Source organism: Euprymna scolopes, chromosome 12 (genome assembly GCF_053919585.1).
Source record: "Euprymna scolopes isolate OS-2025 chromosome 12, ASM5391958v1, whole genome shotgun sequence".
Classification (NCBI taxonomy): Eukaryota; Metazoa; Mollusca; class Cephalopoda; order Sepiida; family Sepiolidae; genus Euprymna; species Euprymna scolopes.
Genome location: NC_136493.1, coordinates 345,388 through 372,079, shown reverse-complemented (window position 1 = coordinate 372,079; position 26,692 = coordinate 345,388). Strand labels below are relative to the sequence as shown.

The following is a 26,692-nucleotide window of genomic DNA, read 5'->3' as shown; positions in this document are numbered from 1 at the left end:
TCCACAGGCGTGCAGTTCTAGGAAAGAAGCTTTGTTCGTGGAATCTACGTTTTGATTTAGGCACAGATAAAGAGTGGGGAAAATTTTTGACAGTGGATCCAGCTAGACGGGTGTTTTTTCGTAAAAGATTGGCGAGGGGGGACCAGAGATTTGAGTTCAGACGAGATTTTTCAGTAACTCGAAAAGCAGGAATCCCCAGTTGAGTGTTGGGACTATCCACTTCTACACGGCGCCATGCCCTCCATTTACTATCTGATAATGAGAGAAAGAAAATCAGTTGTCGAAAAAGGTCTCGTTTCACTCACTGTTTAAGCAGACTGCTTGTGAAGAAAAAAGACATTGCATATATTTTTTTCTGTCCATAATTGTAAAAATAACATTTTTTTCTGTAATCAGAATTATTTAATCATTAATCCATACAAACGAAAACCAAGATTACGTTTGGAGTCGGTTATTTGTCGCTTACAGATCTCGTGATAAACTTGCAAATGAATGATACCAAATTGAATTAATTTCTTTAAGCAGACAGCAAGCAAGAGGAGAGAGCAGCCAACTTAGCACCTGTGAATCCATCCAGCAGTGCATGTCTTTCCTGGAGACTTTGAGTTCTGTACATAAGACTTTTGATTTTTTAAAAATATTTCCCTGTTTTTTGTTCTTTATCTGCGAACCACTGTTGAGGCAGGAAATACAGGAATCTCACATCAATCCTGTCATCGTAGAACTGACTGAGTTCATGCTATTGAGCTTCTGTCGGTGTTTGAATTGAAACCTCTTAGAACTACACTTATGTACCGGTGAACACTACAGTCTTCATCGTGTTATATTTGGTGCTGTTTAAACCAAGATATGACCTTGGATGTCTGCGAAGTTTAACAAATTCTAGACGATCCTAAAACGATCACAAACATTGTTACAATGTTAACTGAAGACCAGGAAACATCCTGAACAAAAATCCACGGACACAACAACCCAAGTAATCAATACCTAGGTCCACGAACCTTTGGTCACCACGGGTGACCATCATACAGAATTTCAATTCGATTGCATCCACTGTAATACATCAGTCTGAACCTATTATAGTTGGCGTCAGTCATGTAAAATTATTGTGTCAAGCTACACTGTCGGGTGAGTTAATTTTCTCTTTGACTTGAGCTATTTTTTCCTGGTGATTGGGAATTTGTCTTTATTCTCATCGGTCAAAAAGAATTAATATATTGGTATAATGTGTGTAAAAAGAAGCCATTTTTTTATGCATATAAAAATAAACACTTTTTAAATATATATAAACATACAAATAGAATACTTTTTTCAAATACACATAAACATATGCACAAAAATTCACAAAATTTTAACAAATGTTTGCCAAAAAAATAAAAAGATACAAAAAGAATTATTTGACAAAATAGGAAGTTTACAAAAGGGTTTTAACAAGTGGCTTTTTTTTTGTAACAAAAAAAAACCCCAAAAAAACTGGAAACATTATGTTAGGTATTAATTGGTTAATTTAGTTAGTAAGGTAGAAATGGTCGCAGTTTAACGTCTTGCTCGTTTTTGACTTGCGATAGGGGGAATATATTTAAATGCTGACCACATCAGCATTATGTGGCACAAGGCCGGAAAGTGGGAACCCCGCAGGCTCCCCTAAAGGAGGGGCACTCCTGCAATTTAAAAAATTGCCGGAGTAACCCCGTCGGCATTCCCCAGTCGGGGCGCCTCAGGCAGCAAGCAATAAACTTGCCCCACCGGAAAGCCCGGTGGCAAGGCCTGGGAGGGTGGACCTCTTAGGTATTACCCAGGCGGTGTACCTCAGTCCAACAGGTGCTGGGCCGGTTCCCGGCCCCTCACCTGTTAGGCTGAGTGTCAAGTGACGAATCCTTGACATGTACTACCCTGTCTCCCTACAGCCGAAGCCGCGAGGAGACCTTCCCCATCAGACGAAGTGATGGGGGGTATGAGACGAATGGATTCGCCAATCATTTTTATAACCAACGGCTGTGCTAAACAACCAATCAAAACCTCGCAAAATTATTATAAAAATCGTCGAATTTTGGATTCAATCAGTTTGCCATTTGCTACGTCACGGACCGCATTTAATTCTTCGCCGCCATCTTGGTTACTGATCTGAACTACGCCGCCATCTTGGTTACTGATCTGAACTAAGCCGCCATCTTTGTTCAACATAAATGTCTCAAAACTTAACAACCCTTGGAGAGGAATTGTGTTTTAAAGTGCAGAATAACGCTTTGTTAAGTGATCTGTTGACGCAAATTGTGTTTTAAAGTAGAGAATAATTAACGTTTTTTTTTAAATGATCGGTTGATACAAATTGTGCTTTAAAGTGAAGAATGGTTGATGCCTTTAAATTGCTGAATGATATCAGTCGTGTCTTAAAGAAATAAAATTGGTGTGTAGAATTGTTACACTTAGGCAGGCCCTTTTCTCGTACAAAGAGATTAAAAGACGAGGATTTTCTGTTACTACCCCACCCAGGGGCGGAGATATTGATAATGGGGCGAATGATTGAAGGAGCAGGGGGCGAGAATTAGTAAAACTGGCGACCCTTTCATTTATGCTTGTTAATAACTAGTTAGCATTTAAAATTATTATTTCTGATTTTGAATTTGTGCTCAACGATAACTTGTAAGCATTTAAAATTATTATTTTTGATTTTGAAATAAAATGTGTCTGTGCGTTTTGGTCTTATTTTATTCTTAACGATGATTGAGGGAAGATAATAGTAAATAAAATGAAATGCTAACATTATATATATTGTAGGTGTAAACAGGTGCTGTTCCGTTCTTTGCGATAAATTGAAGGCGTTTAAACTGACGAATGGACGGTCATTAGGCTCGATAATTGTTTCTGGGAAGGAAAAATGAAAATATGTAAATCGATACTTTTGAGTATTAAATTGGAAAAGATGTTGAGAAGAGTTTGAGAGCATTTAAACTGCTACTTCTGGGAATTAAATTGAAAAAACGTTGAAAAGAGTTTGAATCATTTAAACTGATACTTTTGAGAATTAAATTACGCGCTGATATTATTCTGACAACTAAATCAAAAGGAACGTTGAACAGAAGTTGAACAACTTTAAACTGATATGCTCGGAAATTAAATAAATAGGGACGAGTCGGAGTCTGGATGTTTCTGCTGTCAATCATTCTGGTATTCGCTGTATCTTCAGTTGGTGTGTGTAAGTTAGAAAACCCATGAATAATTCTAGAGTGGGCAGCTGTAGCCCAGCAAGTATAAAGGAAAAGAAGAGATTAGGAACAAAGGAAATTTAATAGCGGTGAAACAGATGAGCAGTTGCTGATATGATATAGGGTATTGCATGTCTTGAGGTGGAGCTATGTCCTATTAGTTTAGTCAAGTTTTATTGAAAAATAAAATGCTGTATGGATTTTATTACCCAAAGCAGGAATTAACAAACAATCTGAAGTACCAATTATACAGATTTAAATAATAGAACATACAAAAAGGTGTCTCTAATTGAGAGACTAACTCTAGGACTAATTCTATCGAATGAAACGACAAAGTCAAATTTATCATCAAAGCGATAGTAACAAATTTTAAACGGGAAAATATACTTAGTCCCTGTTAAAATAATACCACAGAAAGAAACAGTCTTACCTGGTAGGTAAAACCTGAAAGAAAAGAAGCATGCGAAAAAAGTTTTTTAAAATGTTTTTTTTTTCTGTCTTTTTTCTCAGTACTTTTCTTGGGGGGCACTCTCACAATCTTCTAGAACCTTTGGGTTCTAACGTTTTTGTTTTCTTTTTCTTGTAAAATAAAAATGTCCAGTCTAAATATAGTGTATACAATAGTTTATATGACCTTCACCTTCACCGAGGTGCACGACTTATATGATCTTCACCGAGGTGCACGACTTGACACAAAAAAAACAACTTCTTAATCAACTGCTAATGCACGCGTCACTGTAACGTCCAATGACAACAACCACAACCTTCTCACTCGACCTGCCTTTTTTACCACTCTCTTAATCCCTCCTCTTGCGCATGCACCCGGATATTCCTGACAACCTCGAGACTTCCGCTTATAAAAACCCAAGTTTTGTTGTCGCGCGTGCCTACACAAGGCACAAACACGTGGGTGTTTGTTTTGTTGGTAAGTACTACACTCCCCCCTGATCTGATGATCACATAGGGTCGCCTCTTAGTTCGCTGGCTTCTGCGAAGGGTGGTATTTACAATCTCGGATTCAGGTTCTGGTTCTGGTTCTGGGTGTGATTCTGGTTCTGGTTCTGATCCTGCCTGATCAGACGAACTACAACTACTACTCTCTTGCTCGGTGACCTCACTTACCAGCAGCTCATCATCTGATGATTCATCGCTCTCTGTAGTTGTAGGATGTACTTCACTAGCTGGGCGAAGATTGCGCACATGGCGTGGGGTTCCATCAACAAGGACTGCTGGCTGACCACTCCAGATATTCGTCCTCGCTTGAACTTGGTGGTGCACCGGTTTCCAGGGGGTCTTACCCAAACTGGACCCCCTACCTTGTATTTTTCATGACTCTCCTCGTCGATTGGCTGGACAGTGTCAATGCCCTTTATCCTAACATGGTATTTGTGTATGGCATTGGCCGGTGCTATTGTTAGTGTCTTCCCATCCTTTGGTGTGATGTTATACCAATACGTGGCCTCTGTATGGTGCATTGCTTTCTGGCAGCAATTCTCTTGATGCTGCGATCGCTCCTCTCAGTAATGCCATTCCCTGATGGCATATGAGCACTCATTCAACAACTGCCGAACTTGGTGGCTACAAAAAGCAGCATTGTTGTCCGTCAATATCTCTTCCGGCACCCCGCTCAGAAAAGATAGATGACAGTTGGCGGACAACATTCGCTGAGTCCTGCCTGGTCATTTGCCGCCACACCGCAAAACGAGTGGGTCCACAGTCGATAAGGGTTAGAAAAGGCTTACCACTGTAACGGGTAATATCCATCGCTACTCGTTGCCACACATGCTCAACCTCCAATCGCCCCTTCTGCCATTGCTCAGGTGCAGGATCGATAGATTGGCATGCCTCACAGTGCTTGATGATCTGCCTGACATCTGCCCTTGTTACTGCCGGATCCACACGCCTCGCAAAATACAGAGTTCTTTTGATACCTGGATGTCCACTCTGCACATGAATTCTTTGTATTTGGCATCAGCTAATCGCGCCAACTGCGCAAGATTGAGCAGCGAACTCTACACCTGCCTTCACAGCTTCATACCATTTGTGAGGCACACGGGTTAGTTGGTCTGCACGATTACAGTGATGCCACGAGCGTTACACTCACCGACGGTTCATACTCCGATACCAGACTCTTCAGGGTGTTTAGCCTCCGGTGGATTAACATCTCACTGGCTGCCTAAGTGTGGACTCTCGTTCGCCCCGAAAGAGTGTCGGACACCCAGTGGTAGACACAGAGAGAATCCGTGTACAAGTGCAACTTCTTTGACTGCCATTGTAGTGCCAGATTTAAGCCCTTCACAACAGCATCCAGTTCCGCCAGATTGATGTGTTGAGCATCATTCATGGGTCGCAGCCAGCACGCGTCATCAATTACGTTTCTATGTTGCTCCAATAACATTCCCAATGCAAAAGAACTAGCGTCAACCCACACATTCACAGTATCCCCATCGACACACCATTCTCCACGGGCAGGGTCCTCCTTGTCAACTCTCTCTAGGGTTTCCATCGTCATCAGAGTTAGAAGAGCATCATCAGATACATCATCCCAACCTGTAGTTACTAAACTTGCCCTGCGTTTGATGACGCCCACAGCTGCTCGGAGCCAGCCACACGCTGGTAAGTGACCGATAAGTTTCCCACACAAGGAAAAAATAGTCCGCCACGTAATAACATCAGGGATGTTTGGAATCTCACTGCCACGCCTCCATCGTAAGGTACCGTCTTTCCCACAGACGTCCAATCCTAATACCCGTGCTCCATCCCTCAGACATTCGGGATCCTTGCACTCCAACCCGAATTGAGCTAACTTTTCTCTGACGTGCGACGCAGATTGTATATCTTCATTGACGTACACATCGTCAATATAGGCCGATGTTGCGTCCTCAGTGGTCTTTTCCTGGGACAACACTGCATTTACAATGGTCTTCATGGTTTGCAGTGCCACATTCAGCCCAAAGCCAAGTCGAGTAAGGCAGTATCTCTGACCCCGGAACAACACTGTCTGAAACGGCCACAATGTCTCATCCACTCGCACCTGCAAATAAGCCTTCCGCAAGTCTACTATAGACACATTGGAGCCCTTCTGGCGCCATTCTCTCAGCTTGCTGGCGCACACATCAGCATCGGCAGTGTACGTCTCAATGTATCTATTGAGTTCACGATAGTCCAGCACCGGATGAACTTTTGATTTGTTATGCTGGACTACCGCCATTGAGGGAATCAGACCCTTGGGTGGTCCAAGCTTGTTGGGGTAGTGGATCAGCCATCCATCCTGGATCCATGCCTCAAGCTCCTTCTCGTATTCATTACGGGCTTCGTCGGGTAGCGAGTAATCTGTAATGCTATTCTTGAGTTCGGTTGGAACCCTTCCTTCTGTCCACTTCCACGATGCAGTCCATGCTTTTTGGTGATGGTCGTAGTCCACCTTAAAATCAGGCCGATCAATGTGAACTGCAGCACACACTGGGGTTTCCAAAAACCGCACAGTCCCATCTCTTCCGATAACAACTCCCCCCAGTGCCTTAATAGCATCATATCCCAACAATACATTAAATCCCAGCAAATCCCCTCGCATCACCAGCACATTAATGTTTGCAGCCACACCAGAGTCTGTGTGGACTTTGACAGTTCTGGCTCCACAGTAAGCTTGCATATTGCCACCTATTGTGGTTACTTTAATGTTCTGCTTTGTCCAGTTTCGACACAACTTGGCACTCATGATGGTGTGTGAGCACCCGGAGTCGAGAAGAGCTGAACAAGGCACTTGGTTCACGTACACATTTATTGTCGGTTGCACCTCAATTAAATCTTGTCCGGGGAACAGGGCGGCGCTGATGTCCTGCCCCCTGATGCATTTCCCACACAATTTTGGGATAAATGTCCATAACTACCACATTGGAAACAGCGTGGGCGCCCCCGCCGCTTGTTAGTACAACTTCTTGCGAAATGGCCTCGCTGGCCGCAACAGAAACATCTCCCATTGGTCGTGGGTCTCAAACTGGGACTCTTTTCAGCATTAGTCTTGGCTGCCTGCGTCATCATTACAACTGGTTCCCTCAGGTCCTCCTCATCTCTGATAATAGCTTGAGCGCGTTCCAACAAATGTTCCATGGGCGTTACAGATATGCTGGTGGAAGCCCTCAACAGTTGCTTAACATGGGTGGGAAGGCCGGCCACAAATGCATACGCCAGTGTCTGCTCTGTTGCGGACCAGGGCATAATACCCTAGCTCGCCGCAAGAAAATAATGAAACGAATGGAATTTAAGGAAACAAAGACTCAATTGATAGATAAGATAAACGTTGTTTATTTGCTGTTGAAAGAATGAACGTTTTAGTTATAACATGTGTTCATGCCCGCGTGAGTGTAACCAATGTTCGTTGCGGGGTTGGTGTTGTAGAAGAATAGGAACTGTGTTTTCATCTCAAGCTCGGGTCACTATCGTTTGTTCGCGCGTGGGAAGAGAAATAAGTGTTGTAGTGAAAATTGAGAATGATAGTCCAGCGTGTAGACAAAGAAGAGGATATCAGAGTTGACATCAGTTAGTAGTCAGCTATGCGAAGGTGTTCTCAGGGAACAGTAGTAGATAAAGAAAGAAAGAGTGTGAATGTGTACATACAGTCTGTTAGCTCGTGCCCCATACATAGTAGTAAGTGGGCATGACGCGCGAGAGCGTGCGCCTCCCAAAAGGGAGGCGGCTGGTTAGCCCAACCTCTCTGGTTGAGAGTTGGCCCTAAAAAGGGTAGAAACAGCTTGTCTCTTTGTTTTATACTCGTTTCCGGTGGTCATTTGCGCATGTGTATAATTGCTTAAAAAGCGGAAGTGACGCCGTCCATGTGTGCGTTCGTGTGCGCGTGTGAGTACATATGTGTGCGTTAGCGTGTGTGTCTATACACGTGAATGTGAGTGTATGTCTGCGAACATGAATATGTGTGGACGTGGGTGCATATGTTTGTGTGCGCGTATGTATATGACATAGCTTGACATGTGAATATGTGTTTTTGTGTGAGGCTTGAAAAAGGCTCGTACAGCTCTGACACTCCATTGCCAAATAGAACTGCAAGTTTCTTCAGCTCTGCGAAGAAGACGTCAATGGTTTCTCCTGGCATGAGCTTCCTAGAGGCAAATGTTTCGTAGGCCATGCAGGGATCCATGGCAAATGCCTTGTATAAAGCATTTTTTATAGAGTTAACATCAGCCTTCTCCACGGCACTAAGTTGCTGATATACACTCACGGCGCCTCCAGCCAATCTCAGGGGAATCACGGTATGCACCTCCTTTACTTCACAGTGGTTGTAGGTCAACTCAACCCTTTCTGACCCAGTCGACAACAGAAGTGGATCCGTCAAATTCGGGTATCAGTTTTAAATCAAACTTTGCCCCAGCCATAGTTGTCCAGGAAAAGAGACAAAACGAAATCGCCGAAATAGCTTATGACCTTCATCTTCACCGAGGTGCACGACTTATATGACCTTCACCGAGATGCACGACTTGACACAAAAAAACAACAACTTCTTAATCAACTGCTAACGCACGCGTCACTGTAACGTCCAATGACAACAACCACAACCTTCTCACTCGACCTGCCTTTTTTACCACTCTCTTAATCCCTCCTCTTGCGCATGCACCCGGATATTCCTGACAACCTCGAGACTTCCGCTTATAAAAACCCAAGTTTTGTTATCGCGCATGCCTACACAAGGCACAAACACGTGGGCGTTTGTTTTGTTGGTAAGTACTACAGTTTAAGGATAAGAATACGAGTTATTTTATTTGGTGTTCAGACATATCAACTACTAATTGTAACCCTTCGTTACTTTTCAATGAACTCATGAACATCTATTTTATTTGATCATGTCTCCAACCTTAGCACTTCCGAGCATCGCCAAGTGACCTATGTGATTATTATTATTATTATTATGATTATTATTATTATTATTATTATTATTATAAAAATCTAGAGGTCATGAAATAAGAAAACATCCGGAGAAAATGTTTCTATAACAAAGAGAAAAGAACTCCTCAAACACAGCATTTTTTTAAATTACATTTTCACCCCCAAAAAGGCACACTGCCACTTTGGTGTAGGGGGCTACTATCAGGGGCAACAGCTACTGGGGTACTATGTAGGGATTTGGGCAGCAAGATGTCGGTTCACATTGCACTTTCTTTCGGTAATCCTTTGAGACTAATAATTTACCAGTTGTAAGACTCTTGTTTGCCTTTTAATAACTGGTATTAATTTTCCAGTCGTAAGACCTTGTTGTCTTTTAATGACTGCGAATAAAATAACGTTAACAGTTTAGTACTTCCCAATGGAGTTCTAAACAAACCTCTTTCCCCAAAGGAGGAGAAAAAACCCCGTAATAATTTAACGTCAAAAATCCTTTCTTGACGGAGACGAAGTTAGCGTCCTTCTTCTTGGCCGGCTAGGTTTGCACTGATGAAAATGGGCAAAAGCCGTTTCCTCCCCCTCCTCCTCCACCCCTGAGGGTAGGAGAGAGTAGCCGGACTGCTGGAAGAGAATTATAATGATGATGATGATGAAGTTACCTGCAACTGGCCGGTCAAGGAGTGCGTTTCTTTTCCCAAATGCCGAGATGTTGAATGTGTATACATAAAAAAGTAAATAAAAATTATTTCTTTATTAAAAATTTTAATAATTTGTCCTCTCGGAAACTGTTTATAAACCTTTGCATCCCCCATTGGAACTAGATTAATATATGTAGATACATATGTATAAATCGTCACACACGCACATACTCACGACGAACATTATATACACTAGGCAATTACAAACACTCAGGATTCTAAAAATCATATGGAGGGCGATACAAACATACATGAACTTAGATGACACAACTAAAAACATTACAATTCCATGCATTATATATACTAGTACATAACATATCGAAACATATTTTTCTTCTCAGAACTTGATAACGTTATCTATTACGTTTGCCAAAGGTAAACATTTGTTATTGTAACTTATTTTTCTTATAAATATTTAATTTACATTGTTTTTATCGCCTATTTTACGTGTCAAATATTTCCTTTGTATGTATTTGGTCCAGCCATGCAAACCATATAGCTAAACTAGCTAATATACTTGTTGGGGACAGGACAGTCGTCCGTGTGTTAGAGACGATCCCGTCCCCGTGTATATAATGGTGGAATGGATATATTTAATGATAGAGGAACTGAAAAGACAAAAGGTCGCATAATGAAGATGAAAATATACCGCTATATATCAACGAAACAAATGCAATTTATTTGCATAAATATATACAGGAAAGGGTAATAGAAAGAATCAGAGTTCATGAAAGATGAGTAACGTTACTTGCAGTTGACTGGCTAGTCAGGACGCGGTGGTGGTTCATGGCTCCACCAGAGCGGTGTTTGTCACATGTTGACTGTTTGAGCGTTCAGCAGAAAAAAGGGTGAAATATGAGAAACAGGAAGTGCCGTAGCTAGGTCGCTCTTCTGAGTTAAAGGGCGACAATCGATTTAGGCTGAGAGTGTTCAACTCCCACATACTCGACTCTTCCCACCGCAGGGTTTCAATCTGTTACTATAAGCCATTATACATGTACCAATAGCATCCAGCAGATTCTTCCTTCACTACTGAGTGAACACGTAAACATCTGCTGGATGATCAAAACGCTCATGATTACTCTACTCTTGTCGCTTTTGCTACTCAGTATTCTGTTTATGGATGAACATCTCAAGTACTATTCGGTTTTCACCTCCCAAAATGTTAATGTTTTGGATAATACATAGGCAAACTTTAGTTAGTTTTAGTGACCTATTAGAATAAATACGAGAACACAATCTGCTATTACATGACTATGAATTGTCCATAATTCATAGCGATTAGACTTGATAAGTTTGCTGATTACTCCCAACAATCTCCGATAGTTTCACTTGAGTTGGTTGTGTTTTGTATGAAATATCAAAATTCTTATTTGCTACTGGATGGATATTTGTGGGAACAATTTCATCCAATATATGTTGTGTGATCTTTTATAACATATGTAGGAACACAAGAACTTGATGCTACGACAGGTGTGTTTGTAAGTCAACTATATGACTATTTAGTAGTGAAGATTTAAGAAAATTCATTGAATTTGATATTTGAATTAGTAAACCCTCAAAGTTTTAATGAAAAAAATTCATTTTGTTTAATAATAATTAGCCTATAAAAATAACTCGTTCTGAAATAAGTTCAGACATACTTATTAACTAAGCCTTTTCTTCACTGATTTCATTGTTATTTACTATTTATTTCTAAATGTCTTATTCTACCAACAATCACCACACGTTTTCGGAGATTCTTTTGTCTATTCATTAAGGATTCTACTAAGTTTATTCTCCCGAACTGCTAGACTATGGAATTCCCTCCCTGGCCCCTTGCTGTATTGATATGCGGAAGTTCAAGTGTAGTATGAACAAAAACTTTGCTGCTCAACTTCCTACATTTTAATTTTATTGATTTGGTGTCCAACATGCACTGTGCCTTATTTGGGATTCAAAATAAGTAACAAAATGTTGCAGTTCATGCTAAATTTATACTCAAGTTTTAAATATATAAAAATGTATTGGAATATTCATGACACCGGAGAGCAGTATTACAAATGAGAAAACAAACAACACAAGGAAATATATTATGAAAATAAGAAATTTACATTCATGTAATTTAATTTTCTTGAAACATTTCGTTTTTGTGTTAAACTTATTAACCCTTTATGATCTGAATTATGATGTAAAGGATTAAAATATATTTATTGATAATTTTAGGTAGCTTAAAAATAATGCACTATGATTGTCTTCAATATGGAAAAATTAAGAAGTTCCATACTTAAACTTCCATTGAGTATTTTTGCATTTCATAAACTTACCGTAATATCCATAGTGCTTATAAAAAGTGTGTTTATGACAACATACGAAATCCTCCACTGTCTGAAACAGTATGACGGCATACTGAATGTAAACAATGGACAGTTGCAATCTGAAGGTATCTAGTATCTACCATATGTACAAGGCGTGTTGGAATCAATTCCCACTTTATTTATGCTGTTATAGATTTATTTATTTACGACTGAACAAATTAGTTCAACCAGGTCATAAAGGGTTAATACAACTTGCTGCTCAACTTCCTACACAGTATCCTTATTGATTTTGTCCCAAATAGTAGTCCCTTACGTCCAGCTGGCACTGTGCATTGTTTTTGTGTTAAACTTATACAAAAAGGTATTAACATTTATTAAGTCATAAACAGTTAAATATAAAATATAAGTTGTATAAGTATTTAAATCTAGTTGTAGTCAACAGTTTAAAATAAACTAATACGAAACAAGCCATCAAATTAATTTTTAATAAAAAAGAATTATAACATTTCAGATTAAATACTAAAAAACCTCTCCTTACAAATCTAAAATTAAAATATAAATACGAAAATGAAATAATTAAAAAAAGGGCTTAAAAACTTTAATTTATTCTGCAGTGAAGTGAAAAAATTACGGGCTTTCAAAATTAAAAAAATTGAGAAGTTAATGGTTGAAAAACCAGTCGAAAATTATATTTGTATTTTAATGCACGCTTTATAAGTTCACCTGAGTAAAAAGTAAAATAAATTATATTACAGCACAATATCTTTAAGGCCCTGTGTTTGTTTTTAATAGAAAAAATAAAACGCTTCAATTTAATAAAGAAAACAGTAAATAAAGATAACATATAATACAATAATCTTGGCCTTTGTTGTGCTCGGAAAAATAAGACGTCAGAATCATCTAAGACAGTAAACGACACAAGTTCTCTCCGATTCTCTCTCCTCTGATCTTGATCACGTTGTACAATGGGGAAAGGAGTGGCTGGTTACTTTTAATGCATCTAAAACCAAGCTTCTATCTTTACATCATCAACGTTCTGATCCCCATCTGGCATAAATTAAAATGAATGGCTCTCGTCTTGGGGAGGCCTCAAGTTTTGACAAGCTTCTGGGCTTGACCTTTACTTCTGATCTTAAATGGAATACGTACATCAAATCTGTTGTCAAGGCCGCTGGAAAAATGGTCGGATCCTTCTATCGATCCAGTAGATATCTCACTGCTGATGCAATTCTCTATCTATATAAGAGCCAGATACGTCCAAGGATAGAGTACTGTTGCCACATATGGGCAGGAGCTGCTAGAAAAGACTTGTCCTGCCTTGATAGGGTTCAAAATAGACTTTGTGGCCTAGTGGGAGATGTCCTTTTCTCTTCGCTGCAACCTCTGTCTCACAGAAGAGATGTTGCGAGTTTATCTCTGCTTTATCGTTATTTTCATGGAAAGTGTTCAACTGAGCTTCAATCTATGGTCCCCCCTCGCTAAACTTTCACAAGAAACACTAGACTAGCTGAAAACATTATCAATAATTTTCCCCACTCTTTATCTGTACCTAAACCTAAACCTAGATTCCATGATCAAAGCTTCTTTCTTAGAACTGTACGCCTGTGGAATTGTCTTCCGTTTTCCTGCTTTCCAGCTTTCTATAATATGGTTGTCTTCAAGTCCAACGTGAACAAATTTCTGATGAGCCATTCCACTTAAGTTAACAAATTTACCGAACTTCCATTACTATCGATTACTATATTGTCCTTTTGACTACTCTACACTCTTTAACCCTTATCCTTGAGTGGCCTATCGGCCTTGATAAGTGGTGACGTTTATGTAAAAAAATCATTAAATATTCGAATAATAAGTAGAAAAGCTAATTATAAGTTAAATACAACTGATTCACAGAAGAAAACGATATTCATAGGTAAGCAAAACTGCCATATTGTCCTTTGTTTCCTCAGTTGAATTCTAGTCTTTTCAGGATCTATAAAGAGCGATAACCCTTAGCTTCTTTAGAGTTATTTCCCCCTTAATCGCTTTAACAGTCTTGTTCCAATTTTATAGTTAATATTATATGTATAAATTTCTTTCTATTTTCTATTTTTGTATGTGCACATTATTTTAATATTATGTTTATGAACTTCTTTTCTATCTTTTTTTCAATATTTGAAGTTAACAATCGTTTAGACATGAAACTGTATGTATCAGATTAAAAATAATGATGCGAATGAGAGTCGGTTATTAATTTACAAATGCAATTTTGCTATAATAATAGATTCCTTTATCGAAAGGTTTTCAACGTATCTTCCATGGCCAGGATTTGTATCCTGATTAAGTTGTTGGTCTTGCTACATGTGTTTATGTACAGAAGGAAGATATGCGTGTTTTAGGTGTCCTTTTAATCAAATATAGAAGTGCATCATTGTGCTACTGATGTAGAATTTATTGCATATTGTGCACTGCATTCAATATACAGTGTGTGAACTAACATACGCCTGTATTAGTCAAAGAGCAGTCCGATAAGGTGTAGGAAATATAGTTGTAATTAGTATTCTGGGTTGTAAATTGTTGCCACAGCAATAATCAGATGTATGTTAACGCGATATCAAGAACTTTTAATGCATAGTCATGGTGATCTTGTTGATTATGGGCAGCATCTTCAGGCAGCAAATGTTCTAAAGAGTGTGTCACATCCTTCTTCAGAGTTTTCTAAAGTGTTTAATGTCGCTGCGAGGTATCTATTAGTCCCTATTACTTTGTGGAATATCTTGCCGCAGGTGTTTTTTCAGCCTTGTCTGCTGGATTTATTGCTGTTTTGTGATTGATGTTGTTGTACTAGCTGTTTTCTTTTAAAGTTGATGTGTCATCATGTTTAGCTTCCAGGAGCTCATCAGATAGTGCCCAGTGTTTGCAATAGAGGTTCGATATTCATGATATATTTCATACATAATGCTCCTCTTGGTAGATACAATCTTGGTGGATACTGGTTTCTGTCTATCATTCTACACAGTGCCAAAATTTTCCTCATTTACTGTCTAGACTTAGTAGGGCTTATCGTGGCAAATCAATAATGCAAAACTGTGTTATCGCTGGCATGGCTTGTCCGTTAATGCCAATTACATTTTTGTTTAGATGTATTTTGCAAATGAATGTTGACTCGTTTTCTATTTGCTAAGGATTTTGAATATTTCTGCTCTTCTAGATCTTTGATGTCAGTGTTTTCCTTAAGTTGTGTGCTTTCCGTTTTCATCTTCTCAGCATTGACAGAACACTTGGTATTTTTGTCCAAGTCAGAATTCATTCCAATATCTTCAGAGAATGTACGTTCAACCTGGTTCATGTTGACATGAAATCGTCTGAGCTCGCTTATAGCTTAAGGGAACCTATGAAGAATAGGTGTTGGACTTTTGTATTGCTCTTTTAGACATTTAAGCGTTTATTCAGTAGTTTAGTTTGTATATCTTATCTTAGATAGGCTCAAGCTAGCATATACTATCAGTTTTCTTTGTAAAAGTAGACCAACATACTTCACAAAATATGGTTTATCTCTGTATGCTGGCATGTTTCAACATATGATCATTACATTAAAATAATGAAATCTAATATGTCACAAACATAAGATGTCTATTGAGTAATTCATACATTTAAATGTGTTCGCATATGCTGTAATAAAGTCTTATTCTGTTTAAACGAAGAACCACATAATTCACAAGAATATTTTTTCTCTCCTGTATGTTTTTGTATATGTTGCAAGATATGATCTTTACGTGTAAAAGAAAGGCCACATATTTCACAAGAATATGGTTTCTCTCCAGTATGTGTTCGCATATGGCGCAACAAATGGTGTTTCTGTGTAAAGGAAGAAGCACAAACGTCACAAGAATATGGTTTTTCTCCTGTATGTGTTCGCATGTGTCGCAACATTGCATTTTTCAATGTAAAAGAGGAGCCACATACTTCACAAGAATATGGTTTTTCTTTAGTATGTATTCGAATATGCTTCACCATATTAGATTTGATTGAAAATGAAGAGCCGCATATTTCACAAGAATATGGTTTCTCTCCAGTATGTGTTCGTCTGTGACAATCCATTTCAGTTTTACTTGTAAAAGTAGACTTACAAAAATCACAAGAATATGGTTTCACTCCTGTATGTGTTTGAATATGTCGCAACAGTGTCTGTTTCAATGTAAAAGAGGAACCACATATTTCACAAGAATATGGCTTTTCTCCTGTATGTACTCGCATATGCTTCAGCATGTTAAATTTTTGTGAAAATGCCGAACCGCATATCTCACAAGAATATGGTTTTTCTCCAGTATGTATTCGAATATGCTTGGTCAAATTAGATTTCTTTGAAAATGTAGATCCGCAAATTTCACAAGAATATGGTTTCTCTTGAGTATGTGTTCGTCTGTGATGAACCATTTCGTTTTCATTTGTAAAATTATACTTACAAAAATCACAAGAATATGGCTTATCTTCGGTATGTGTTTGCATATGCTGTAACATTGTCTGTTTCAATGTAAAAGAGGCATCACATTGTTGACAAGAATATGGTTTTTCTCCAGTATGTATTCGCATATGCTTCACCATGTTAGATTTTTCTGAAAATGCTGAACCGCATATTTCACAAGAATATGGTTTCTCTCCAGTATGTGTTCGCATATGTTTCAACATATCAGATTTACTTGAAGAGGAACAGCTGCATATTTTACAAGAATATGGATTGTCTGCGAAATGTGTTCGCCTGTGTCGAACCATATCAGTTTTCTGTGTAAAAGAAGAGCCACAAACATTACAAGAATATGGTCTCTCTCCAGTATGTGTTCGCATATGTTTTAACATATGATCATTGCGTGAAAAACATGAGCCACATATGTCACACACAAATGGTTTCTCTCTGGAGTGCGTTTTCAAATGTCGCAATAAATGGGGCTTCTGTGTAAATGAAGATTTACAAACTTCACAAGAATATGGTTTCTCTCCTGAATGTATTTGCATATGTCGCAACATTGTCTGTTTCAAAGTAAAAGAAGAACCACACACATTACAGTTATATGGTTTTTCTCCAGTATGTATTCGCATATGTGTTAGCATATTGGATTTTATTGAAAATGAAGAGCTACATATTCCACAAGAATATGGTTTTTCTCCAGTATGAGTTCGCATATGCTTGACGATATCAGATTTAATTGAAGACGAACGGCCACATATTTCACAAGAGTATGGATTATTTGCAAAATGGATTCGCATGTGTCGCAACATTGTTTGCTTCATTGTATAAGAGTTACCACATATTTCACAAGAGTATGGTTTCTCTCCAGCATGTATTTGCATATGATTCAGCATGTTAGATTTTTTTGAACATGAAAAGTCACATGTTTTACAAGAATATTGTTTCTCTTTAATATCATCTTTTAATTTCCTTTCAGAAGCTGAAATATTTGAAGATGTTTTACTGTTTGTTTTTTCATATTTTTCCATATTTAGAAACCGAAACACGTAGGAAAGTATTTTAAAATAGTATGATTCAAACTTTCAATTTTGAAGCCATATTAACATTATTTTAGTTATTACTATTAGCAGAATGTTCGTTTTTTTTAACTATTGTGGATCTCTGAAATTTTTTATTTTATGACTTGGTATAACATTTTCCAATACATTGTTTTTCCAATATATTATCTCATTATGCATTATTCTTCACGCAATTTACATTAATATGTGTAAAAATATCTTCGTTAATATATTTTCATATTTAAGTTGCCAAAGGAATGAAGATCATATCAAATCCAATAGTGTATTTGTTCATGTTTTTGTTTTGATTCCTGGAGATTCTGTAAATATAAAAAATATCGAATTATTTAAAGAAAAAAATATAAAGTTAATTACAAGTATAAAGTTAATTACAGAAAATACTTTTAAAATATCTATCAGTTTGAGACAGTAATTCAGTATAAGTAAAAATGAAAGTATTTATTTATCTTATTAATATTCCCAAATTTTTTCTTCCTGAATTTTAAAATAAGAGGATACGTTGTTTATAGATAGATTAATAAAATGAAAACAGTGACTTTTCAAGTAATATTGGACTGCAAATCCACAAATCATTCATTAACGTGAATACTGAATAATCTTCTTTTGATTATAACATATTTGTAGCATCCAGTCCTTAACCGTCATTGCTGACTGATGAAAACAACACAATCTATGTTCTACAAGAGATTGGATTTACCAAGCATAAAAAGTTAGAAATTCAATAGTTTTAGGAAGTCCCCATCAGGCGAGTTTCGTTAAAAACTAATAAAAAAGAAAGTAAAAAGCTTTCTGACTCAAAGTAAAAAGGATCACTGAAATTAGTCAAAAAATTTCATTTTTATGCAACAGAAAAAATATTGTTCAATATTGAGACGTTCAAAAACTTTTTCTCCTCTTGCTGAAACAACATGTTGAAAGTATAATAACATAGAGCATTTAAAAGGACAAAATCCAGCATCCAGTTGTTAACCCTGTGTTGCTGGCTGATGGACACGCAATCGATGTGCTAGAAGTGTTTGATTCACAAAGCATAAAAGTTAAATCATTCCATAGTTTTCTTAAATGTGTATAAGATATGTCTAGCTATAAACTAACAAAAAAGAAAAACATTTTTCAATACAGAGAAATTCAAAATTTTTTACCCCCCCCCGCTGAAAACACGCACACACAAATACAAGATGGAGGTGGTATAGTAGAAATTGGCACAAAGTTTTTCCTTCAGCTAAATGCCCATAATCATTTTAAAAAGATTTCTCATCTACTAGGCATTGAGTTTCCATCGACTCTCCCTATTCACTTTATAAGAGAGAGTAGCCAACAAGACATCACTTAAAAAAAAAGCACTCCATTCCCTTAAAATACCTTCCACAAATATTTTTCTCATAGCCGAAACACTGTAATTATAAACATATTCATCTTGCTAAAAAAAAAAAAAAACCACATCTACTCTTCATTTCCCGACTGTTAAAAATATGTTATTACCTTTTATTTTTGGCTATAATACGTTTATTTCTTTCTGAAATGTGTTTATTTTACAATGTTTTTTTTTCTAGTTTTCTCTTCAATTTATTGGTTTGTTGTTACCCTATATTACAAAATGTCTCTTTGACGGTGACAGTTGAGTGTGGTTTGCCTACTGTGATTCATATTACATGGTAAACAACATTACAAAGTACTGATAGTTGTACATACTATTTAGCACATTCCCTGCAACATTGATGCTTGTTGTCAAAGATTTTGTAGCTAACAAATAGTATGCTCTGGATGTCGCTATCCATTGAAAAACGTTTTCAAATGTTCGTTTCTGACAAGCTTTTGGTTGAGTGTATGCCAAGGGAATTGCCCCACAGAATAATAGAGCTGGCAGAAGATGCTCTAGTGAAGAATGCTCTTATAAAACAGCTTTTATTTTCAAGGCTGCTGCCTCAAGTACAGACAATCCTGGCACCCACCATAGAGAAGAGCTACGTTGATGTAGTAGCACTATCAGCATATAAAGGAATAGATTTCACAAAGTGTCTTCCACTGCATATATTCCTATACGATAAAATGTCTTGTTCTCTGGACTTGGAATTACATAGAGAATTTATGTGGCTTTTTATGGTTGTGTATTTACCCTATCACATTATAGGCCTGGACTTTTTGCACCACTTCAATGTCTTAGTGCATATGCGTAGACGTCGGTTGATAGATGCTAGTACAGAACTTTTTCCCTGAGTTTGAAATCAAATGCCTCATTTAACAGCTGAGTATTTTTCATTGCCGCTACGATAACCCATATCAAACCTTATTACATCTATGCTTAAAGTTAACAAACTTGAATGTGTTATGAGCTAACCAACTTAACTCAACAACTCACCACATTAAGACCATAGGTCTCACATCATTTCCAACACTACAAAAAATAAAAGCAGCGTAAGAATATGCTGCAGCTGGGAATTATATGCCCTTTGTACAGTTCATAAGCTTCCTCTTTGCATATGGTCCAGAAGCATTCCGGAAATTAATGACCAACTGGAGACTATCAACGACTGAATGCCATAAGTGTACTTGATCATTACCAAATCCTACATATAAAGGCGTTCACTTTTTTAACTATATAGACAGCATTCTCGTTGCAAGTGCTTTACCTGAGGAACATGTCATTCATTTCTGCCTAATGTTCAAACAGTTTCAGCAATACAAAGTGAGGATTAGTCGTATTTTCTGGTGATTCGTCTCTAGTTTTTGTGGGCCACATTATCATCCCTAAAGATATATTTTCCTTACCTGAAAGAGTGAAGGCTCTACAAGACCTTAAACTACCGACTTAACTTCGCTAACTCAGGCACTTCCTTAGTCTGCTTAATTGGTTAGGATATTTTATCTCACGTTATGGAGATCTCCTGTTTTCTCTTTTTTACCTATGATGTAACAGGAAGAAAAAAAGATTTTGCTGAATGATAATCAGCTAAAAACCTTTAACAAAGTGAAGTAGAACCTACCAGCAGTATTCACTCAAGGGATGTCAATTTGTGATTTACACCGATCACCATCCTCTTACACTTACACTGCATTCTAAGCTGAACAAATATTCTTCCTGTAAAATTCGTCATTTAGACTGTTTCACAATTTACCAATAATATAGCCTCCATGAACAGAATGCTGTACCAATGACCTTGTCCTCCATTTCTATTAACTTTTTATCTTCATCTTCAGATATTGAATTTAAACAAATGGCTTTAGACTAGCCACGTCTGAACACTTTGTATATCTTGCTACTAGAATTTGAAACTTGCAAATACACATATTTGCTTGTGCCCAGTTTGGACATGCAGATCATCTATGACACCTAGACCTTTTGTTTCAATGACTTATTGTAGGGTTGTCTTTAATACCCTGCAAATTCTTTCACACCTGGACTTAAATCCACACTATAAATGATTATAGCTAGATTTTTCTGGCCAAATATGAGGCTTGACATCACTCTCTACACACGGTTATAAAATCCTTCCAAGAGTCAAAGGTGCACAAGCATATTCATGTACCTCTCATAATATTTAACACTCCAGACGTTTGATTCAGCCATGTTTATATTGATCTAGTTTGACCATGGCTGGAAAGTAAGAGATTTACTTATTTTCTGTTCTGCATATCCTCTTCCACACAGTTGCCTGAAGTCATTCTCCTAAACAACATTTCAGCTGAATCTGTAGTGCAAGCTCTTATATCAGACTGGATATTGTGATACAGATTTCCTACAACTATTACTAGTGACTCTAGCAGACAGTTTAAATCTCACCTTTTCTTGAAATCCTCCAAGATGTAAGGAATCAAGTGTCTTTGCACAACTATCACCCAGCTTCTAATAGGATGATAGAATGTTTACATCATGAATTAAACTTGCATTGCATGTTTGTCCTTACCAAAAGCGATAGGGTGAATATGTACTTGTCTTTCTTGGCTGTTATGCCCTATTCGAGGACCTGAGATACTTTCCATCTGAATTCATCAATGAAGCCCCTCTATCATTATCGAGCCTGATGCTGATTCCAATAGATTAATTGTAAACAAATCTAGTTCTGTACAAAAACAAATGCGAGCTTATTTAGTAAGATTCCACTGATGTACTTTAAGGAAAAGACCATCAGATCTTGTCATAAAAGACATTTTCCCATGGTCTCATGTTTTTTCTGCGAAAGGTCATCATTAAAAGCCCTCTCACTTCAGCTTATGCCGGTACTTATCGTGTGCTTTCATGCACTGACAAAATTTTTACCCTTAGTATTAATGGCAAAAAAAAAAGACTGTATCTATTAACAGGGTAAAAATAATTTCTCAACATTAAAACACAAGAACCCTATATTCCCCTCACATAGACATTACATCAACATTTTTTTACTCATGTTCACTCCTAAGGCATATTGCCACTTGGATGTAAGAGGCTACTATTAGGCACCATGCATAGGAAAGGTTAACAAGTTGTTGGTTAACATTATATTTTACTTCTGCATATCAGTACATCCAGTAAAGCAGGTAGGGAATTCCAAAGTCTAGCTATTCAAGTGAAGAAACTATTAGAGTAGAAAGCTTTCTGGCATTTAGTGACCTCAACAGGGTGAGATTTTGACACTAAGGTTTGTTGGGGATATTACGTCGAAGGGACACAAGTGCAACAAGTTCATCAGAGCACATTCCATTAAAATATTTGTAAAACAGACACAGAGATGCAACATTGTGGCGATGGGATAGAGGTTGGAGCTTACTTGAGAAAGTGGGGCCTATTAGATTGAAAACTCTTTTTTGGATCCTCTCAAAGAGAGCCTAGTGGTAGATGCATCAGTCCAGATGTGGCAACAATACTCCATGCATGGGCAAATGGTAGCCTTGTAGAGGTACATGATACTCTCAGGTGCGAGTAGTTTTCTAGCTCTACAGAGGGAACCCACTTTCTTTGCAGCAGCTTCTGAAATGTCCTCAATGTATTTGTCTCAGTTCATATTGCCCTGTGAATGTGTAGCACAACTGAACAACACTTCATTGGTTCTACTGAGGTTACAAAGTAGGATGTGCACAAGAACCACCGTCATTTGAACCCAGAATCTGCCCAGTACAAAGAAAAGAGAGATATGCAAATTGTGGTAATGTCGCAATTAAAATCTGCATATAAGGACGTTTTTTTCGCGAGGCTGACGGGATATAATTGTGATTTTGTGAAGAAGAAAAAGAAGAAGAAGAAGATTGCTTTGCTCACCCAGAGTTATTTTTTGTATGCATCAGTGGGAAGAAAGAGAATGACGGATTTTTTTTTTTTTTTTTTTTTTGCTTAGAAAGAAATATGCATGACAATATGTCGGAAAAAAGGAATTCCATAGAAGATTCATCATCATGTATTTATGTATTTTCCTTACCAAACAATTTTTTCAGTATGTAAAGACTTCAGCACATTTTTATATATCTGGGTTGTTATGCAGACACCAACAATATTCATTATGTTAATATAAAACTTTTCGTGTGTATTTTTTTCTAACCAAAAAATAAAAAAATCTATAGTGGAACTGAACAACAGTCCGTTGGTTCTACTGAGGTTACAAAATAGGATATGCACAAAAACCACCATCATTCAAACTCCAGTAGGCATCAAAAATTGAGACCCTAACCATGGAGACTTAATAGCAAGAGCAAGAGTGATAACATCAACCAGTGACCAAAGCTTTCACATGGTTGCAGCCGTGAGTCCAACAAACTGTAAACCTGCTGTTTCTACTAGAAATAGCTTGCCACAGAAGTAAATTGCTTCAAATGCGGCCGCAAAGGTTACATAGTGAGAAATTGCGAAGATGTGGAACCCATTGCTACTGATGTGGCAAAGTTAGACACTGAGCCCAGGACTATTCAAGAAACAAACAAGGGGACTAAGTATAAGCGCTAGCCTACTCACCCACCAAGATGTAAATGCGGCGCTCCTGGAGATTGTCACCTACGTTGATGGAATATGGTGTTCGGCATTAATTGACACAGGATGCTCACATACAATAATCGATGCGAATCACTGTTGATCCTGGAAAACAGCATTAATGGACTCCTAACTACTATAATTAACTAATTTTTGCTTGCTTTTAAAAAAAATAAAAATAATAATACCTTTTCACAGAAAAGACAAACATTTTTAAAAATAAATTGCAAAAACTCAAGAAAGATTGTGCTCTAATAAAGAGGCTTTGAATCAAAAAAGTCCCCTCCAATTTTTTCTGCAGCAAAGAACAATTTTTTACAATAATGTAAAACAATTTTTTATAAAAAAATTGTAAACTGAATTTACATTTTTTTACAACTGCTACTTTTTCCTCTGTTGGCTTTCTGCCTAAGCAAGGGGTGATGTAGCAGTCACAAATGAAATAAAGACACATTTTCTCTTGCAAATCAATGTCCATACCAACTGATTCATCCACACACTGACCAATCAGATGGCAGGGCATATTGATTCGATCTTTCCCTGAAGGAACTTCTTTAGCCCAGTAAACCAGTAGCCCATTTGGAAATCATGTTTGGTAAGCACAGAAACCAACAAGCATTGAGACAGACCTCTTTTTCTTGTTCCATTCCCCTTGATACACCAGCATAAACAGCCTTAACTGAAGATGACTGTTGGTTTACCTGCGACATCCAAAGAAGTTTTTATTATTTCTTATCTCACTCTAACATTGTCAGACTTTCTTTTGCCAAAATAAACCTTTCCTTTTTTCAAAGGTTTTTTCCAGGTTTTATTTATTTCATGCTATAGTTTTGATTATTGATATATAATATAAATCTCACCTATCTGTTTAAATGTATGTATGTATGCATGTATGCATGCCTGCCTAAAACTTTCAACAGAGGCAACTCTAAATTTAAATCTTTGGCACTTGTGGCTTAGCGATGGATGCAATGGCAAAGACATCACTTTTTTTCACATTTTTTTCCTTCACGGTACAGGTTTGAGCCTGCCTGCCTAATACCACTTTTTTTTTTTTTGCTCAACACACACTTCCTAATATCTGTGTAACGCCGGCCACTCACACTAGTTGAATTTAAGCGGTGCACTCACGCATTCCTAAAAGTACTATCATCAAAAAGTTAAGTAGATTCAATTAAATGAATTCTTTTAAAAACATGTAATTTATGCTTAGAAGTTCTTCAGAAATATGCAGAACTGCTTCAGAAAACCCTGTGTAAACTCAGTATTGATGATGTAGGCATTAAAATTCTACAAGAGCATTTCCTTTAATGTGTACGACTATTTTTATAAATGGTAAACACCTGATTAATATCTTGTGATTTCCTTTTTTTTTTTTAAATTTTTCTAACATTGTCAGATGCAGGGGGTGTTATTTGCTTACTTTTAAAATAGAAACGTTGGCATTTTTGAGATGCATATCTAAATTAAAGGGAAACGTAATGCACCCCTGCTTGATTACAAACAACTAGGAATATGCACTCATACAATTACAAGCCTAACATAAGCAGTGTACAAAACTAGAAAAAATGAAATTCAAGTTTTAATATTGAATTGCAAGAAAACTCAATAGTAGATACTTATTTTCATATCGCAGTAATGACAATATCCAAAATTTGTGCAAAACGATAAGGTAGAAAATAATCATTAACGAAAATACTTTTTGAAGATATTTTTTTAATTTTCCTTAGATAATAAACAGCAAGGCGTGGATTGTAATTAATTTTCAAAAACTTAATCCAATTTGTGAGAAATTAGTTATTTCCCTTTTTACATCACATGTTACAAGCAGCGTTGTCTTAAGGAGAAATGCTTCCCAACACCTTGGAAAATCTCATCAGTTTGCCCTGTATTTAAGAACTCAGGTGATCGCTCATCTCCCTTTCAGTACAGACCAATAAATCTCCTATACATCATAAATAAGCTGCTGGAATCTGTGCTAAATAAGGAAGTAGTCAACCATCTCAGTAAAAATAACCTTCTTAGTGACATGCAATATGGTTTCCGTTCTGCTAGATCTACAACAGACGTGCTTACAGTTATATCTCATAGGATTGGTGAATCCCTCGACAGAAGCTTCCTCTCTAGGGCGATTGCTCTTGACATATGAAAGGCCTTTGATAAGGTATGGCATAAAGGTCTACTTCACAAGATCTCCAATCATGGTATAGTTGGAAATGTCTTCTCAACTATTAAATCATTTCTCTCTGATAGGATCTTAAGAGTAGTGGTTGACAGCCAGAAATCAGAGGTGCTCAGTATTAATGCTGGAGTTCCTCAGGGGGCCATCCTTGTCCAACTCTCTTCCTGATCTACATCAATGATCTTTCAAACCACATCCTTAGATCATTCATAGACATTTATGCTGACAACACTACCATCTGTGGTAGCACTTCGAAGACTGTAAACGACCAAGTTCTCTCTGACTCTCTCTCCTCTGATCTTATGCACGTAGTACAATGGAGAAAAAGTGGCTGGTTACTTTTAATGCATCTAAAACCAAGCTTTTATCTTTACATCATCAATGCTCTGTTGCCCAGCTACCATCAATCGACATGAATGGCTCTCGTCTTGGGGAGGCTTTATGTTTTGACAAGTTCTGGGCTTGACCTTTACTCCCAATCTGAAATGGAACACATATATAAAATCCATTGCCAAAGTCACTGGAAAAATGGTGGAATCCTTCTCCCACTCCAGCAGATATCTCACTTCTGATGCAATTCTCTACCTATATAAAAGCCAGGTTTGGCCAACGATGGAGTACTGTTGCCACATCTGGGCAGGAGGAGCTAGAAGCAGCTTATCCTGTCTTCACAGAGTTCAAAATAGACTTCGTAGCTTAACGGGGGATGCCTTTTTCTCTTCTCTGCAACCCCTCTCCCACAGAAGAGACGTAGCGAGCCTAGCCCTGCTTTATCATTATTTTCATGGCATCTGAACTTCAATCTATGCCCCCGCTTGCCAGACTTTCATCAAAAACACTCATCTAGCCAGAACCACTATCAACAATTTTCCATACTCTTTATCTGTGCCTACACCTAGATGTAGATCCCACAGAAGAGACGTTGCGAGCCTATCCTTGTTTTATTGTTATTTCCA

At 37.5% G+C, this 26,692-nt stretch overlaps 1 protein-coding gene across 4 annotated transcripts in view; it reads right to left on the bottom strand.

Annotated features, from left to right (window-relative positions):
- Positions 1–9,105: 9,105 nt before the first annotated feature.
- LOC145291136 (uncharacterized) overlaps positions 9,106–26,692 on the bottom strand; it is a 91,545-nt gene continuing 73,958 nt past the window's right edge. For all 4 annotated transcript variants that reach the window (XM_080136653.1, XM_080136652.1, XM_080136657.1 and 1 more), the window contains one exon: positions 9,106–17,918. In XM_080136653.1, the coding sequence (XP_079992779.1) occupies positions 15,718–17,568 (1,851 nt within the window). In that variant the 5' untranslated portion in view covers positions 17,569–17,918 and the 3' untranslated portion in view covers positions 9,106–15,717. The remainder of the gene's footprint in view (positions 17,919–26,692) is intronic.